Consider the following 17,695-nt stretch of genomic DNA (forward strand, 5'->3'; position numbering starts at 1 on the left):
GGTCGTCGGCTTGGACGACCTCAGCTTGAACAGCTCGTAGGCACTGTCGTGCTCCGCATCGGCCAGCCGCTCGTCGTGCACTGCCCCCGTGCTCCAGTAGACGTCCTCGAGCTGGTGGCGGGAGGGCTTTTCCGTGGGTCGTCCCGCGGCCAAGCTGCTGCACATTGCTGCAAAAGTTACAGTGATAATTGCCCTGTAAGTGACTCGACTCCAAAACACTCGACACTAACCACAGACGAGTAGAGTTGCGAGGAAGAAGTCGAATTTCGACGACATGCTGTTCGATATTTGATGTTTGATGTTTGATTGATCTCTGGATCGGTCCGATCTGTGGCATTAACTGACGGAAGAAATACGGATGCCTCCCCAATTTATATACCAGAAGAGACCACGGCCGAAATGCTCTCTGCTCTGCGCTGATTGGTGTTCAAGGAGGAGACCAACCGATGGACGCGATGGACGGGCGGGTGGTGCCTGCTAGCTGGCGTATCTGGTATCTGCCGTTTGGTGTCTGGCGTTTGGTGTCTGGCGTCTGGTGTCGTCGTGCGGGAGATTATGCAAAGTATCTGCCGAAAATAAAGACAAGACAAAAACAGAATAAAAGGCTCGAGGCATCGGCGGCGTTCTGTCTGTCTCCCTCCCCATACGCCTGGGGGCGCACGGGCTGTCGCCACAGCTGTCTTTGTTGTTGTTGTTGTTGCCTTTGTTGCTGTTGCTGCTGTTGCTGCTGTGGCTGCCACCTATCTACCTACCGGTCTTTGACGTCTTCGTTGGGTGCACGTGAGCTCCGAGCCGAGCTCGTCGATTGATGAATTATTGATTTAATCGCTGGCTAATTAGTTAACACATTCGATATTTCATTCGCTCGTTCGCTCAGTCGCTCAGTCGCTCAGTCGCTGTAAAAGTGTGCCATGCCCATGCCCTTTCCCCGAGAGATATTTTCATTTCAATATATATTTGATTTGTTTTTTTCTGGTTAATCTGTAATCATTTTTCAATTTTCGATTAGGAATAGCTTAAGGAACATTTTGGGCCAAGAAATACATAATTAATTAAATATTGTACAAATGTTTTGGGCATCTCCATGGAATCTCCTAATCCTTTTCGTAGCCAAAGAAAACTGTCCACCTCTCGTATGTGGATGACTGTTCGCACAGGAACGATTCCATGGCGCAGTAGACACTGCTGTAGTCCGTGAATGCTGTGGGAGTACGTGAGTTCGGTTCGATCTTGAAGGTGGTGGGGGGGAGGGGGACTCTGTTCTACTCACTTCTTCCCGCGTGGCAGGCCGCAATGTCCATGAGGCACTTGGACGGATACTTTCGAATGCAGTTCCCGTCCTCGTCCAAGCCGCAAATGGCAGTAGACTGCCCCTCCGTCTGGGGGCAGCTCTCCTCCGGCGGGCAGGGGGATCGAACGGAGGTGGAGATGCATGCGGAAATGTAGAGGAATGTGCAGGCTGCGAGGGGTGGCACGGGATTAGGCTTGGAAGATGCTTTTTTGGGAAGTACTACGCACCCAGGAAGAGGAGACCCATCACCAGGGTGGTGCTCATTTTGGATACAGCCCGCGACCGCCGACGGCAAGAGTGGGAAGCGCACTGCGCCAACGAATCTATAGCCGCAATTTAATTAGGCGAATACGCTGATAAAAGGCGATAAGAATACGGTTACGATTACGGTTTGCGGGTTACGGGTTACGGGTTACGGGTTACGGGCACGCCTTGGTTGAACAATCAAATAGATAAAGAATATCATCATCTATAGAAATTCTATAGAAACTGTTGGATCTCTGCATGGATCCACCCGAAAGCACGGCTCCCCGCCCGAAGGAAGACATTCGAAGCGGATAGAGAGGATAGAGAGGGGGGAGGGAGTGCGTATCATAATTTATTTCCAGAACAGTGCAAAAACGATTTTCTATATAGAAGTTCGACTGTTCGACAAGATCCTCCATGGAAGCCGTGTCCACAGCCAGTCGTTTCCCACGAATCCCGCCTTTAGTCAGCTTCGAATCACTGAAAATGGAATCCGGGAACTACGGATTCAAGCCAGCAACACCTTACGGCTGTGCTTATTCGGCTTTTAACGAATATTTGTCTTTTATTTGGCGGAAGATATAGTATCTTTTTATACCCGATAGGTAACGTGTGTGTAACGTCCAGAAGGAAGCGTTTCCGACCCCATAAAGTATATCTATTCTCGATCAAAGTGCCCGACGACATGTCCAGACACGTTTACTGTCTCTCCCGTAGCCCCACTGACTACGTATCGGGTATAAATGTAGAGTAGCGGTCGCAGCAGCAACTCCCAACGGTCCCCCTCGTTAAATTTCAGTACGAAGCTCAATGAATTTTGGGTACGAAGAACTGTACGAAGTATAGCTCTCCAACAGATCAGCTGCTGGAAAATCAAGCCGTCCCCATCCTTGGCGTTCAACGACAAGGCTACTCGTAGATACATTGACGATTTGGGGAAACCGTCCGCTTTTGGTGCTGGTGCACTCTCCCAGAAGGCTCCTGCTCCTCCCGCCTGGAGGCCTGGAGGCTATGCTCAGGGCGCAGGATCGTCGGTGGACCAATCCGGCTTTGGACTTGGATTTGGAGCCAAGCCCGTGTTCGCGGCTGCTCCGGCCTTCGGGGCCGTCGAGAGTCCCACCTTTGGGGAAGCCACAACGTTTCGCAATTTCAAAGGCCCGAACGTCTCCGCACCACCAGCCGTCGGAGCCCCAGGGACACTGGCAGGCGGCAACATCTTCGACTCCTTGGGTGGACAGATATCTGGCTTATCCTTTGGCGATTTGGCAAGCCAAGTCCTTTAAAAAAACATCACGCTGATAATCCAGCGAAGGAAGCGAGTACCGATGATGCAGGGCTCCAGTGTCGTCTACTCTTTGACCTTTGGGCAGTGCATTTGTGGGCCTCCCTTGAGTGGAAGCGACTCGCAGGAAAGAAGGATGAATGGACGCCAGAAAGGGGCAACATCGTTTAATAAAAAGGCAAAACAAAAGAACTTTTATTGGAAGAACATAAAATATTTTGATGGGTTTTGTGGGTTTTGTGGTTTGAGTCCGTGCTAGCGCGCTCCAGAGAAGGGGAAGACTGGCCCCCGAGTGCTGCATACTTGTGTGCGTTGAGAGTATCTTCAAGATGCCTTCGTCTGGCTGCGATACAGCTTCGAGTAGATGCCGTTCTTGGCCAGCAGCTGCGCGTGGGAGCCCTGCTCCGCGATGCGTCCCGCTTGAATCACGCAAATGACGCTCGCGTTCTGAATGGTGGACAGGCGATGGGCAATCACGATGCTGGTGCGTCCGCTGCACGCGGAGTCGAGGGCCTGCTGCACCACCTGCGAGAAGGAAACCAATTGAGAGAGGGGTGCCATAGAGGGGTGCGATAGAGGGGGGGGGGCTCGGAAAAGTACCCTTTCACTCTGGAAGTCCAGGGCGGAGGTGGCCTCGTCCAGGAGCAGGATCTTGGGGTTCCTAACCATCGCCCGGGCAATGGCGATGCGCTGCTTCTGGCCACCGGACAGCTGGGTGCCCTTTGACCCCAGGACGGTGTCGTACTGGGCGGGCAGGGACATGATGAACTCGTGGGCATTGGCCATCTTGGCGGCGTCGATGATCTGCTGCATGGGAATCGTGCGGCTGGTGTCCCCGTAGCCAATGTTCTCGGCGATGGATTTCTCGAAGAGCGAGGGCTCCTGCGAGACGAGACCCAGGCGGCGGCGCAGGGTCTTGAGCCCCATATCCTGGTGGATGCTCTCCTGATCGATCAGCTGTGGAGTGAAGTGGAGTGGAGTGGAGAGGGGAGTCGGACAGGGAAGACACTGAATAGGAGGACGGATACGTACAATCTTCCCCTCGTCGGGATCGTAGTAGCGCAAAAGGAGCTGCACGCAGGTGGACTTGCCCGACCCGGAGGCGCCCACGAGGGCCACCGTTTGTCCCTGCTGTATCTCCAGATTGAAGTCCTGCAGGACCTTGAGGTGGGGCCTCGACGGATACGCGAACTGGAGGCCCCGGTAGCAGACGCCCTGCTGCACCCCCACATTCGTCTTGTGCGGCGATCCATTGCCGTTCTGCAGCAGGGACGCGATCCCCGGATCCGGCGACTGGATCTGCGGCCGCCGGTCGATGATCTCGTACATGCGGTTGGCGGAGAGGAGGGCCGCATTGAAGGCCGGCGTGAAGGCCAGCGATTGGGCGAGGATGAACAGTCCGTAGAGCATGGTATTGGAGATCCTGTGAGGGGAGAGAGGAGAGGATAGATCATGTTAGATCATGCGATGTGGGGGTGGGGGGTACCACGCTGGACGATGGACTCACTTCATGATCGTCTCGAATTTGATCTTCCCGTCGGCGCACATGTGTCCGCCGTAGGTCAGGGTCACCGCGTAGCCGAAGAACATGAGGGACTTGCCCAAGGAATTGACGAGTCCCCGCCACTTGAGGCGGGTGAGGATCTGCACGCGGTAGCGCTCCACCTCCTGGTCGTAGACCCGAATCAGCTCCGCCTCGCGGCGCAGGCCGGCGACAGTGCGGATCTGGGCGATGGTCTCCGTGGCTATGCGACTCGTCTCCTCCAGGACATCCTTCTCCTTCAGCGCCGAACGCTCCCCGAAGCGAGCCTCGAAGACGATCGAGGCAATCATGAAGGGGGCCGTGCTCAGGCAGATCAGGGCCAGCTCCCAGGAGTACGGAAAGGCGATGGCAATGCTGCAGATGAAGTTCGTCAGCGCCTGGATGATGTTGCTCAGCGGGAAGCCGATGGCGCCCTGGACACTGGCTGCGTCGCCCGAAAGCCGGGCCGAGAGGGCCCCAATGCTGTTGTCCTTGCGGTCGAACCAGCCCATCTCCTGCTGCATGATGCTGCTGAAGGTCCTGGAGCTGCAAAAGAAGAGAATCAAGTGGGGGTAAAGGACTCTCCCCGAGGACAAGGACAAGGACAGGGACAGGGCAAGGGACAGGGACAAGGACTCACCGCATTCGCATCGTGAGCCACACACCCGCCAGATTGAAGAAAAACGTTTGAATGAAGCACACGATGCCGGCGGCGACGCCAATCACCAGCGAAATGATGGCCATCGAGGAGCTCTGATCGAGCACCTCCTCGTCGGTGGGCTTCGCCAGCGAGCCGTAGAGCTCCGCCAGGACGATGGAGAAGACGGGCATCGTGACGCCGTAGATGCCCGCGCAGATGGCTCCAATGATGAGGAAACTCCACTCGGGCCGAGCGGCCACGACGATGCGGAAGAAGGTGCGAATGTAGTTGCCGCCCGTCGCAGGCTCCTGGGGGTCCACGTCCTCCTGCGGCGAGCTTGGCGGCGCCACACCGTTCAGGTGCTTCATCTGGAAGGCGTTCTTCTCCAGCGCCTGCGGCTCCGCATCGTACGCGGAGCTCTTGCGCTCCTTCTTTGGGACGGCGGCCTCCTCCTCCATTTCGTTCATTAGCTCCTCGGCCGAGTCGTCGTACGCGTGAACGGTGACCATTTTGTGGTAGAATCCTTCGATTTTCATTAGCTCCTCGTGGGTGCCCTGCTCCACCGCCTTCCCCTGCTCGATGTACACGATCCGATGGGCGTGGCGGATGGCGGAGAGCCGGTGGGAGACCACCAGCGTGGTGCGCCCCTTGCAGGCCTTGTCGAGGGCCTCCTGGACGAGCTTCTCCGAGTGGTAGTCCAGCGCGGAGGTGGCCTCGTCCAGGAGCAGGATCTTGGGCTGCTGGATGAGGGCCCGGGCGATGGCAATGCGCTGTCGCTGTCCGCCCGACAGCTGGACTCCCTTTTCGCTGATGTTTGTGTCGTAGCCCTGGGCGAAAGGAGTGGGAGAAGGGTTAATGTCTTGATCTTAATCTATGGGATTCAATCAGCGGATGAGCGAATCAGCTACCTTGTGGAGGGCCACAATGAAGTCGTGGGCATTGGCGGCCTTGGCGGCATCCTCGACATCCTTTTGGGTGGCCTCCGGCTTCCCGTGGCGGATGTTCTCCCCGATGGAGCCCTGAAAGAGCACCGGTTCCTGGCCCACCACCGCGATGTTGGAGCGCAGCCACTGGATGTTGTACTTGCGGACGTCCTCGCCGTCGAGAAGGACCTGCCCGAAGATGGGGTCGTAGAAGCGCTGCAGAAGCTGGATGCAGGTGGACTTGCCACAGCCCGAGGGTCCAACGAGGGCCACCGTCTGTCCCTCCTCCACGACGACATTGAGTCCCCGAAGGACGATGACGTCCTCCCTGGCAGGGTACCGAAAGAACACGTCCCGAAACTCCACGGCCCCCTTCAGCCCGTAGTTGAGGATCTTGCCCGCCTTGGAGAGCGGGTCAATCAGGGATCGCCGATCGATGACCTCGAAGATGGCCGCCGCCGATCCCCGAGCCATCGCGAACGTCTCGAGGAAGGGGGAGGTGCGGGAGATCTGATTGGCGGCCACGATGATCCCCGAAATGACGATCATGACCACCGCTGGGGTGTACACCCGCTCCTCGATGGGAATCGCGGGGTCCCTGTAGAAGAGAATCAGATTGGCGCCGTACCAGAAGGCCCCCGCCCCCGTGATGAACATCATGGCCTTCATCACCGTGTCGCTGAGCCCCGAGAAGGCGCCCTTCCACTTGCCCGCCTTCAGGGCGGGCTTCAGGAGGGTGTCGTAGCGCACGGACTCGCTTTTCTCGCCCCCAAAGGCCACCACCGTGCGAATGGCGCCAATCACCTCCTCCACCACAGAGCTGGCGCGCACATACGAGCTCTGCTCCTTCGCCGTGAGTTTCCCCTGGTACTAGAGAGCGGGCGAGAGAGCGGGAAGCACAGAGAGTAGTCCCATTATTCCACACAAATTACAGTTATTCCCCCCCTCAGCGACACTCGAATACCTGTCCCCGTCCCCATAGGCATCAGCCGCATAAGTCGGGCAGAGCACGAGACTCGCCTCGCCAGCGCGCTGCCGCGCAGCCGCTGCGTCGAGAAGCCGAAGAGGGACTTTGGTTTCCGAAATCAGTTCGGGTGATCGCCTCGCCTCGGCTCGGCTCGGCGACACACACAAACCTCATACTTGATTGGGCGGGCTACTGTGGGAGGGGAGTAGTTCTCGCACAGAGAAGCAGACAAACAACTCACTTTATGGGGCTTTGCCTTTGCCTTGCCGACGGCGACTGCAACGGCGACAGCGAAGGCGACAGCGACAGCGAAGGCGAAGGCGAAGGCGAAAAGGGAAACGATGCAAAATTGTTTTTGCAATTAACATGGGCTTCTGCTAATCGACTGATGTGTCGCCAGTGCGTGTGAGGGAGTGGCGGGCGGGGGATGCAGGGCGCACCAGTAAATAATTTTAGCAGGCACTTGTTCCCTATTGCTCTCTCTTTCGTTCGCCGGGAGGATACTCGAGTGTGCGTTGATCTGGGGCTGTGCGAAGTTGTGCAAAGATTGCGAGAGGGGAGCCTTCGGGGCACTGGTACTTACGTGTGCCACCGCGGAATTGACCGCGAGGGTGAGGGGTATGTAGAAGACTATCGACAGAGCCAGCTTCCAGCCGTAGACGAAGGACAGGACCACGCTGATGAGCACCTCGCACAGGATCTCCACGTAGTGGCCCAGGTTCTCGGCGATGCCGCTGCGTATCTTCTCCATGTTGCTGCAAAGGGGAATCATCAGGAAAAGTGCACTGGGGGGGAGGGGGGGGGTCCTCTGGGGTTACTCTGTTATGCGGACGGCAAAGTTCTGGTCCTTGGCCATGTCGTGCCACCCGATCTCCTGCCTGAGGGTGGCCTTGAAGAACTCCCTCCGCATGCGCACCGTGAGCCGCAGGGCGAGGCGGTTGAAGGCGTCCACGTAGTACATGCCGGAGAAGAGCATCAGGAGGGTGTTCAAGGTCATGAGGATGCCAAAGGAGACGCTGTCCTTGCGCAGCTCCTCCATGTTCTCCTCGTACGTGGCGTTGGTCCTGCAAAACGAAGGGCCTGATGGAATCCTTCGCCTGGAGAGAGATCCGCATGGGCGGAGGACTACTTACAGCACCTTTCCGCCTCCGAAGAGCGACAGCCCGATGGTAATGGAGCTGGTGCCCTGCCCCAGGGTCCGGTCGATGAACATGGCCACCAGTTCGCTGTACACCACAATGGCAATCGGATAGACCAGAGACTGCAGGAGGGCTGCTATCAGGGCGGACACGAACAGGACATAGTCCCAGGCCGTGATGTAGCGAAAGAGTTGCGTGTAGCCGACCATCGGATGGGCATCCTTTTTGGCCTTCTTTTCCCTCCCTTTTCCCTTTGCCTTTCCCCTGCCCGAACCGTCCTCCTCCGCCTCCTCCTCCGGGTGGGCATCATCCACGTCAGCGTGCTGTGGCATCTCTGCGGACTGCTTTCTCTCTCAAATGAACAGACTGGGAATCTATCTTTGTATCTATTGACCCCTCCTGAGAGGTCAATTAATAGTTAAGAACCGTTTGAATGTCACAAAACGAAACCAAAAACCGGAATACCCTCCACTTCGCGCCGCTCCCCGTGTGGCCTGCTGCCGCAATTTGTTTAATGGAACTTCAATGAGTTCTTGGCTTTGGCTAATTAACTCCACTGCCAGATGCAATCCGAATCTGAATCCGAGCCCGAACCCCAACCCGTACCCGCACCCGCACCCGCACCCGAACCGATCTCTGCCTTCGATGGGGCTTACAGCTTTTAATTGTTATGCATTCCCCACACACACACACACAAACACACACGCACAGAAGAAAATATTCCAATTTCCAAGATCCGCAGTGACCAGATCTTTGGAGATCTGTTCTGTTCTGTTCTGTTCCGTTCCGTTCGAAGTGCAGAATACAACTGTTGCCTCCCCAGAGGCGATGCCGCCAGTTGTTGTATTTTTGTTTCAAAGGTTTTTCTTCTATTAAATACGGTTCAAATACGGAAAAGATCGTAGAACTACGTCGGAGTCGGCGTCTGCGTCGGCGTCTGCGGATCGGCAGTGGGTTCTCCCTCCGACTCTGACGAAAGTCTCTTTCTATTAATTTCAATTGAATTTTGAATTGATTTTAGCAGCCTGGCGGCCCAAGGTTTTCCTCATTCCTCATTCCTCATTCCACGTGCCATAAGGTGTGGTCCCCCACCCCCACCCCTCCCGCTCCCCCTTCCAAAAAAATCTACTATAGATTTATAGATCGGTGGAAATAGGTCACGGAATTTGCATTCCATCAATTCGTTGATTTCTTGCGTCCTATAAATATGATCTCAACTGTCTCCAGAGACAGCACTTTTATGGGGAATGAAGGAAGATCTGTTCTGTTATCAAATGGAACGTTTATGGAACGCCCCGGGCGCACGGTCCCACGGTCGCACGGTCGTACGTACGTTAATGGTCTTACGTATCCGTATAATTAAGATTAACATGCCATTGACCATGACACCATGCCACTCCTCCACAGAGTGCCACTCGTGTGGCGCTACGCTCCTCTTTGATGACAGATATCCATGCCATAAAGAGCTCTCTAAAGATTTCGCTTCCTTATCGCTCCGAATGAAAGATAGCAAAAAGCAGTTTGTGGGTCTCGTGTGGAAAAAGGTTCTTCAAATGGAAGAAACTCTGGAACGACACGCGACACGCTCGCAGGACCTGTGGAGCGGAGCGCCCGGGATCTCCGTGTCCACCCAGTCGGGTCCCATAACCCCCCCTAACCCTCAATGCAGCCCCAGATGTCGTCCCAGATGTCGTTCTAGCCCGCTGTAGAAGTTGCAACTGCGACTTCGGAATTTAATTTCTCTAATTGGAGATTGTATTTCGCATTATATTAATTAAAACCAATTTCCAAATACTTTTTTACTTTGTATTTTATGGAAAGTTACCCAATTGAACCAATTGAGAGATAATTCCGTCAACTTTGATGCGAAAGCCCGTCTTTTCCCTTACTCTTTGCCCTCAAGAGATTCACCTCGAAGTGTCTGCAAAAGTCTATCCAAAAAACATCCCATTACGGCTTACGGAACGCACGTCAGAGGCCTCTGACCTCGGGGCCTTTGAAAATGAATTCTCAATACTTCATATAGGCGTACGAGTATCGCCACAGATAGTCCCGCCCGATCCGCAGGGCTGTGCCGCCACCATCTCCGATTTCAGTGCCATATCCTTTTGGCTTGTACTCGTATCCTTGGGGCCATTCGTACATTCGACTGTTCCCATTTTGCTGCACACAGATTTCAATTCGTGCGACTGGCGGAGCAGGTCCAGGCTCAGGGGGAGCCCCTTCTTCCCTGTGCCACCTCGTGCCCTCTGGGACAGATCGCCGCTGCAGAGAGCTGGCCAGGAGACCAGGACAGGGGCTCGTCCCTAGGGCGCTTCAGCCCGTTTGCGTGGGTCCTTGCTCCCTTTTCTGGCAGTAAGAGTATACTGGAATACGTGGAATGCTGTCGTGTTTTGTTAATTGTGATATTATTTATTTATTAAAATGCAAAAAAAAAGTCCTGCTTAAAAAAGAAAATGCTATACGCGATGCGCGATACGCGGCAAGCGTGAATCTCTTGGATATTGGGATACAAGTTGCAGTGAATATATGTTCTCCGGCGATCGTTTGCTCCGGAAGGCGCGGCCTCGTCGGCGCCTCAGTGATCCTTCTGGGTTTTGTGGAGCTTCGCGTAGATGCCGCGCTGGGAAATGAGCTCCAGGTGGGTGCCCTGCTCCACCACGCGGCCGTTCTGCACCACGCAAATGCAGTCGGCGTTCTGGACGGTGGACAGGCGGTGGGCGATGACAATGCATGTGCGTCCGCTGCACGCGGAGTCGAGGGCCTGCTGCACCAGCTGCTCGCTCTGCAGGTCCAGGGCCGAGGTGGCCTCGTCCAGGAGCAGGATCTTGGGGTTCCGCACCAGGGCCCGGGCAATGGCGATGCGCTGCTTCTGCCCGCCCGACAGCTGGGTGCCGCGGGCCCCCATCCGCGTGTCGTAGCCGTTCGGCAGCGAGATGATGAAGCTGTGGGCATTGGCGCTCTTGGCGGCGGCCATCACCTCGGCCATCGAGACGGAGCGACGGTTGTCCCCGTAGGCGATGTTCTCCGCGATGGAGCGCTCGAAGAGGGTGGGCTCCTGCGAGACGATGCCGAGGCGGGAGCGTACGCCCTCGAGGGTCAGATCGTGCTGGATATCATCGTGGTCGATGTGCTGTGCAGCGGTGGGGGGAGAGAGAGAGGAAGGTATCTGTAGAATGAGTATCTATGGCGATGAATGGATCCCTTACGATGGATCCCTCATCCGGGTCGTAGTAGCGTTGCAGCAGCTGCACGCAGGTGGACTTGCCGCAGCCGGAGTGCCCCACCAGGGCCACCGTTTGGCCCTTGAGCACCTCCAGATCCAGGCCCTGGAGAATCTTGGCATCGGGTCGCGTCGGATAGCGGAACTCAATGCCGCGGTAGCGCACGCCCTCGAAGAGATTCAGTTGCTTGGCGAGGGTGTTCCGGATGGTGCCCATGGGCGAGACGATCCTGGGCCTGCGGTCGAGGATCTGGAAGAGGCGGTGCCCGGCCACGAGGGCCGCCGAGAAGGCGGGGGTGAAGGCCAGCGATTGGGCGAGCATCATGGAGCCATAGAGCAGGGTTTCCGAGACCCTGCCAAAGGAAGGGAGAAGCCGTTAGGAGGAAGGAGCAGAGGAGCGGCCGATGCCGGGGCCGGGGCCGGGACCCTCACTTGATGATGTCCTGGAAGGGCAGCTGTCCCTCGGAGACCAGGACGCCGCCGTAGCAGAGGGCCACCGCGTAGGCGAAGAACGCGGACGCCTGCATCGTGGAGTTGAGGACGCCCCGCCAGCGCAGCTTCTGGTGGATGAGGCCCTCCACCCGATGGATCTCCTGCGTGTACTGCCGAATGACGTCCGCCTCCCGCCGGAGCCCCGCCACAGTGCGGATGTTAGTGATGGATTCGGTGGCAATGCGACAGGCCTCCTCAATGACTTGTTTCTCCCTCACGATGGCGGTGGACATCATCCTAGCGAAACGAGTGGGGTTGCGAATGGAATGAATCGAGTGAATCGAGTGAATCGAGTGAATCACGTGATCCGCGGAATCACGGACGGGAGACATACTTGGCTTCCAGGATGACTGAACCGACGATTATCGGACAATTGGCGAGGCAGAGGAGCGCCAGCTTCCAGTTGTAGTACATGGCGACGGTGACGCTCGAAGTGAAGTTGGAGAGGGCCTGGATCATGCCGCTCAGGGGATACCCAATGGCACCCTGCACGCCCGCTGCCTCCCCCGAGAGACGGGCGGACAGGGCGCCCACGGAGTTGTCCTCGTCGTCGAACCACCCGACCTCCTGGCTGACCATCGCCTTGAAGGTCATGGCCCTCATTCGGGTCGTCAGCCAAATGCCCGCGTAGTTGAACAGATACGTCTGCAGGAAGCACACGAGTCCCGTGACGAAGGCGAGGCCCAGGCACGCCCACGAGAGGACTGCGGTGCGGCTGAGGGCGTCCTCCGGGTCCTGTTCCGCGAGTGCGGCGTAGAATTCACCGAAAATGATGGAGAACGCCGGATAGAGGCAGCCGACGGCAATGGCACTGATTGTCCCGAGGACCAGGTAACACCATTCGGGGCGGGAGAGCCGCACGATCCGCGCGAAGGTGTGGAAGAAATTGGGCTTCTCTGCGGCGGTGGCAGCGTCCTGCAGCTTGAGTGCGTTGCTGTCCTTCGGGAGGGGCTTCACGATGGGCTCGTCGAACTGCACGCTGTTCTCCTTGTGGGCACCCTTTTCAAAGTTCAAAGGACTCGTCTCGAAGGACTTCTCGAGGAGTGCCAGGCTTTTGCCTGGAAAGGGATTGAAATGTTATTGAAATGCTTGCGAGAACTGGAGTCCATGGAACTGAATGCCCAGTCGAATATACCCTCGGAGGTACACGGTACATTTTCTTTCGTTTCATTTACAAAAGTCTCGGCAGAACGAAAGAGAGAGCAATAGGGAACAAGTGGCTGCTAAAATTATTTATTATTTATTGGTGCGCCCTGCATCCTCCCGCCTCTCCCGCACACGCACTGGCGACACATCAGTCGATTAGCAGAAGCCCATGTTAATTGCAAAAACAATTTTGCATCGTTTCCCTTTTCGGCATCGCCTTCGCTGTCGCTGTCGCCGTTGCAGTCGCCGTCGCCGTCGGCAAGGCAAAGGCAAAGCCCCATAAAGTGAGTTGTTTGTCTGCTTCTCTGTGCGAGAACTACTCCCCTCCCACAGTAGCCCGCCCAATCAAGTATGAGGTTTGTGTGTGTCGCCGAGCCGAGGCGATCACCCGAACTGATTTCGGAAACCAATGTCCCTCTTCGGCTTCTCGACGCAGCGGCTGCGCGGCAGCGCGCTGGCGAGTCTCATGTTTGTGTGGAATATTTTCGCGCCAGTAAGTCCCGAGTTGTTTCTTGTTGTTGTTTTTTTTTTCAGAGAGACATGCAGAAGGGAGTTTTATGGTTTTACGGATTTGAATGGTATTTTTGCTCGCCTGCTAGTAGTATTTTCCTAACTGTGACTCCTCTGGGGACTCTCCACTGTATCTGTCTCCTTCCTGTGTCTCTCCTTCTGCCGTACTTACGTTTGGCGTCATCGATGGTCGTCTCTTCGTCCTCCGTTTGCAGCTCGTCGGGCATGTGGATGTCCCCGGCACGCACCATTCGGTAGTATGCGGACTCCAGGGCCATCAGATCGTCGTGCGAGCCCTCCTCCAGGACCTTGCCGTCCTGGATGAAGACAATCTTGTCGGCCCCGCGAATGGCGGACAGACGATGCGACACCACAATGGTGGTGCGTCCCTTGCTGGCCAGATCCAGGGCCTGTTGCACCTGCTTCTCCGATTGGTAGTCCAGGGCGGACGTTGCTTCGTCCAGCAGCAGGATTTTGGGGTTTTGGATGAGTGCCCGGGCGATGGCAATGCGCTGCTTCTGTCCGCCCGACAGCTGGGATCCCCGCTCCCCGATCATTGTGCGATAGCTCTATGGGTGGGAGGGGGACGTGGACGTGGATGTGGATGTCGATGTCGATGTCGATATCGATGTCGATATCGATGGGGTGTCACTCACCTCTGGCAGTCCCGTGATGAATTCGTGGGCCCCCGCCTGGGTGGCAGCTGCCTCGATCTCCTTCTGGGTGGCCCCCGGCTTGCCGTAGCTGATGTTTTGGGCAATGGTTCCCAGGAAGAGCACCGGCTCCTGGCCCACCACCGCGATGTTGGAGCGCAGCCACTGGATGTTGTACTTGCGGATGTCCAGGTCGTCGAGCATCACGGAACCAAAGACGGGATCGTAGAACCTCTGCAGAAGCTGCACGCACGTGGACTTGCCACAGCCGGAGGAGCCCACCAGAGCCACCGTTTGCCCCGCGCGGATCCTGATGTTCAGGCCCCGATGGACGGTGACCTCGGGGCGGGAGGGATACCGGAAGAAGACATCCTGGAACTCCACGTCGCCCCGCAGGCCGTAGTTGAGGAGCTTTCCATCCGTCGAGAGGGGATCGATCTTGGACTGGAGGTCAATGACCTTGAAGAGGTTGGTGGCACACCCACGGGCGGTGGCGAAGGACTCGAGGAAGGGCGCTGTCCGGGCGATGTTGTCCGCCCCCACAATGATGCCGAAGAAGGCGATCATCAGGATGGCAGGAGTGTACTCCTTGTCCTCCACTCCGCGGTCGTCGATGATCAGGTTGACGCCGTACCAGAAGGCGCCCGCACACGACAGGTACAGCATGGACTTGAGCAGGGCTTCGCTGAGGCCCGAGAAGGCGCCCTTCCACTGACTGGCCTTCCGCGCGGGCACCAGGAAGTTCTCGTAGCGCTGCACCTCCGCCTTCTCCCCGCCAAAGGACACGACCGTGCGAATGGCACTGAGGATCTCCTCGGCGAGGTTTCCCGCCCCCGCATACGATTCCTGCTCTCTGGCCGTGAGTTTTCCTTGAAACTAGCAAAAGATACAAATGTATCTGCATCTGAATATCTGCGTATCTGTGCATCTGTGCGCCTCGGATCTCACCTTTGCCACATAATAATTCACGAGGATCACGATGGGAATGTAGGAGCTGACGGCGAGCGTCAGCTTCCAGCCGTAGCTGAAGGATATGGCCACCGTGATGATGAAGCCCACAATCAGATAGACGAAGTGTCCCACCTTCTCGGAGATGCCGTCGCGTATCTTCTCCACGTCACTGGAAGGGCAGAAGCAGAAGCAAAGGCAAAAGCAATGAGCACACTCGCTGGCGGGACTCCTCTGGCGGGGACTCACTCGACCATGCTCTGGACGAAGTTCTGCTTGCTCGCGAGGTCGTGCCAGCCAATCTCCTGCCGCATCACCGAGGTGAAGAGCATGATCCGCATGCGCGAGACCTGCCGCAGGGCCACCACGTTGAAGATGTCCACCGAGAAGATGCCAGCTATGAACATCACCACCGATGCGATGGTCAGCAGCAGGCCGTACGAGATGGAGTCGTCGTAGAGGGCCTCATTCCTCACCGCCAGAGTGGCGTTTGTGCTGCAGGGGAAAACGGGAGAAGAACGGAAGAAGAGAGAAGAGCGGAAAGAGCTTTGTAGATCAGCCTCTACGGATAGGCGGATAGGCAGGTCCTCCTTCGACTTACAGCGACTTTCCGCCCCCGAAGAGGGGCAACGCGTGGACCTTCGAGCTCGTCCCGAACTCCATGGCCCGGTCCACCAGCATCGACGTGAACTCGCTGTAAATGATGACCACTGCGGGCAGGGTCAACGCCTTGACGCAGCACATGAGGAACCCAAAGAAGAGCCACGCGATCTCCCCGCAGGTGGAGAAGCGGAAGAGCTGCAGGAAGCCGATCGGCTGTGTGGGCTCCAGTCCTGCGGCTACCGGCGCCTCATCCAGGGACTTGCCATCGGTTGTCGTCGTGCCAGAAGCCTCGTCCATCTATCGGTACGACGAAGGACGGAGGAATAGTGTTAATCGAGCCAAGACCCGCGATTTATTCACGGACACAGACACGGACACAGACACAGACACGGACACGGACAGAGACAGACGGCACGCAAAGGTTAATTCAATTACTGCCACACTCTCAGAGGCATGTATCTGTATCTGTGGCTGTGGCTGTGGCTGTGGCAAGGGTACAGCAGCTACTTTGTATCTTTTGCCATAGTTCTCTCTCATTGACCCGCGGGGTTAACGAGTAATAGAATCTACCGTTTATTATTGGACATTCCAACGCCAATTTGGAGCGATTCGATTCGATTCGAATCAGAGGCCCGTACAGAAATCTGTGTGGCGCCATTCGCCCCCTGGCCCCTGCCCCCTGCCCCCTACCCACTCTCCTTGTCGTGGGATGGATGATCACCTTTTAATTGATTTTCAACACTTTTTGATCCTTGAGATACTGTATCTATGCACTGATTTCTGCAGAATATCCGTTACTGCTCACTCGGACCGCCCAAGCGCGACTGCTGGAACACCGTCCGCGGAGCCACCCATTTATGTTGATTCCCCGATGTGGATGCTGGACAGAGTACTCGGGCTCGGGCTCGGGCTCGGACTCGGGCTTGGGCATGAGTACTCGTGAGTGTATCGTATCAATCGCTCGCTGTGGGGTTCACAATTCTAATTGATCTCCGCTTTCCGCTCTTGGGGTAGGTTCCGCCGAAAGAGGCGCTTCAATTTACAATGAGAGCAAAAGAGACATTCTGTAGAGGATTTTTCTTTTCTTTATTCTTTTTCTTTAATTTTGTACGAGAAATGCATTCGGGAAGGTGGAGGGTGGAAGGTGGAGCGTGGAAGGTGGAGGGTGGAAGGTGCAACAATCTAAAACGGAGGCAGACTCTTGAGCCTCCCAAGGTGTTGCGCACCTTCAGGCAGCGCTTCTGCTGCGTCTCGAGAACGGTGGGCCTCGACTTTGCGATGGTCTGCGATGGCGCCTGGGAGCCAGTGGTCGGCTTCAAGCTGGGCTGCTGGTGGCTGGGCTGCTGGCGGCTGGGTACCTCGTACCTGGTACCTGGTACTGTGTAGTCCATCAAGGAAACATGCGCGTAGAAGATCCTTCGCTCCACGTTCAAGGTAAGGAATGAATCCCTTGCGGAATACCTGTGGATCTTTAACATGTGCAATCTCTGCAGACTTTGGGGTTTTCCTGCCGGCACCCGACTGGCTGGCACCCAAAGCGCGTCCTCCAACGATCACGGGCCGAGAAGAGGCATGGGGCCAGGCAGGTATGATCCCCCGACATACATGATCCCTCGTGCCTACAGGTGTACAACAAGCAGGAGTGCTGGGAGGCAGCTATGAAGCCACCCCAGAGGGTCTGTAAGAGCTGTAAATCCATCTACGCGCAGAATAACCCAAGTGCTTCGCCATTTCCCGTTCCACGGCTATAACTTTCGAGGGGATAAGAACTCAAATCTGTTTTAGCTGTTCCAACAGGTGTTGGAAGTGAGAGAGTTACGGACAGTTGCAGACAGTTACGGACAGTTACGGATAGTTATGGTATAGTTCTGGTATTGCACAGCCTTCGCTATAATATTGGACTATTTCCTATTTCCTGTCTATACTCCATCCGGGTTTCGATATTAAATCAGTCATTAATTTGTATGCAAAAGATGTCAAATCCAAAGAGATTTCCATTCCATATCGATGGTCGACATCTATCGGTATCGTGGAGGGAACGTGCGCTTGAGGGAACAGTTTAGTTCTCTTAGTTTGTTCGTCAATTTAGTAAGAAATAAAACCCAGAAAC

At 56.1% G+C, this 17,695-nt stretch overlaps 3 protein-coding genes across 3 annotated transcripts; all 3 read right to left on the reverse strand.

The window, feature by feature from the left end:
- Nucleotides 1–963: 963 nt before the first annotated feature.
- Nucleotides 964–1,581, reverse strand: LOC6599467. Its single transcript, XM_002024580.2, has 3 exons — nt 1,519–1,581; nt 1,271–1,459; nt 964–1,201 (listed from the first exon to the last, which is right to left on the reverse strand). The coding sequence occupies exons 1-3, from the start codon at nt 1,553–1,555 to the stop codon at nt 1,095–1,097; spliced, it is 333 nt and encodes a 110-aa protein (XP_002024616.1). The 5' UTR covers nt 1,556–1,581; the 3' UTR covers nt 964–1,094.
- Nucleotides 1,582–2,985: 1,404 nt separating this feature from the next.
- On the reverse strand, nt 2,986–8,594 carry LOC6599469 (multidrug resistance protein homolog 65). The gene is made up of 9 exons (XM_026993606.1): nt 8,005–8,594; nt 7,690–7,935; nt 7,455–7,626; nt 5,890–6,774; nt 4,982–5,808; nt 4,327–4,887; nt 3,852–4,242; nt 3,420–3,776; nt 2,986–3,344 (listed from the first exon to the last, which is right to left on the reverse strand). Exons 1-9 carry the CDS (start codon nt 8,340–8,342, stop codon nt 3,144–3,146), a joined length of 3,978 nt encoding a protein of 1,325 aa, XP_026849407.1. The 5' UTR covers nt 8,343–8,594; the 3' UTR covers nt 2,986–3,143.
- Nucleotides 8,595–10,401: 1,807 nt separating this feature from the next.
- LOC6599470 (multidrug resistance protein homolog 65) lies at nt 10,402–16,376 on the reverse strand. Its single transcript, XM_026993631.1, has 10 exons — nt 16,307–16,376; nt 15,584–15,882; nt 15,232–15,477; nt 14,983–15,154; nt 14,038–14,910; nt 13,554–13,950; nt 12,060–12,783; nt 11,666–11,962; nt 11,220–11,586; nt 10,402–11,143 (listed from the first exon to the last, which is right to left on the reverse strand). Exons 2-10 carry the CDS (start codon nt 15,880–15,882, stop codon nt 10,589–10,591), a joined length of 3,930 nt encoding a protein of 1,309 aa, XP_026849432.1. The 5' UTR covers nt 16,307–16,376; the 3' UTR covers nt 10,402–10,588.
- Between the last annotated feature and the right edge of the window lie 1,319 nt (nt 16,377–17,695).

The sequence above is a fragment of the Drosophila persimilis genome, unplaced genomic scaffold (assembly GCF_003286085.1).
Source record: "Drosophila persimilis strain 14011-0111.01,24,50 unplaced genomic scaffold, DperRS2 tig00000863-arrow-arrow-pilon, whole genome shotgun sequence".
Lineage (NCBI taxonomy): Eukaryota > Metazoa > Arthropoda > Insecta > Diptera > Drosophilidae > Drosophila > Drosophila persimilis.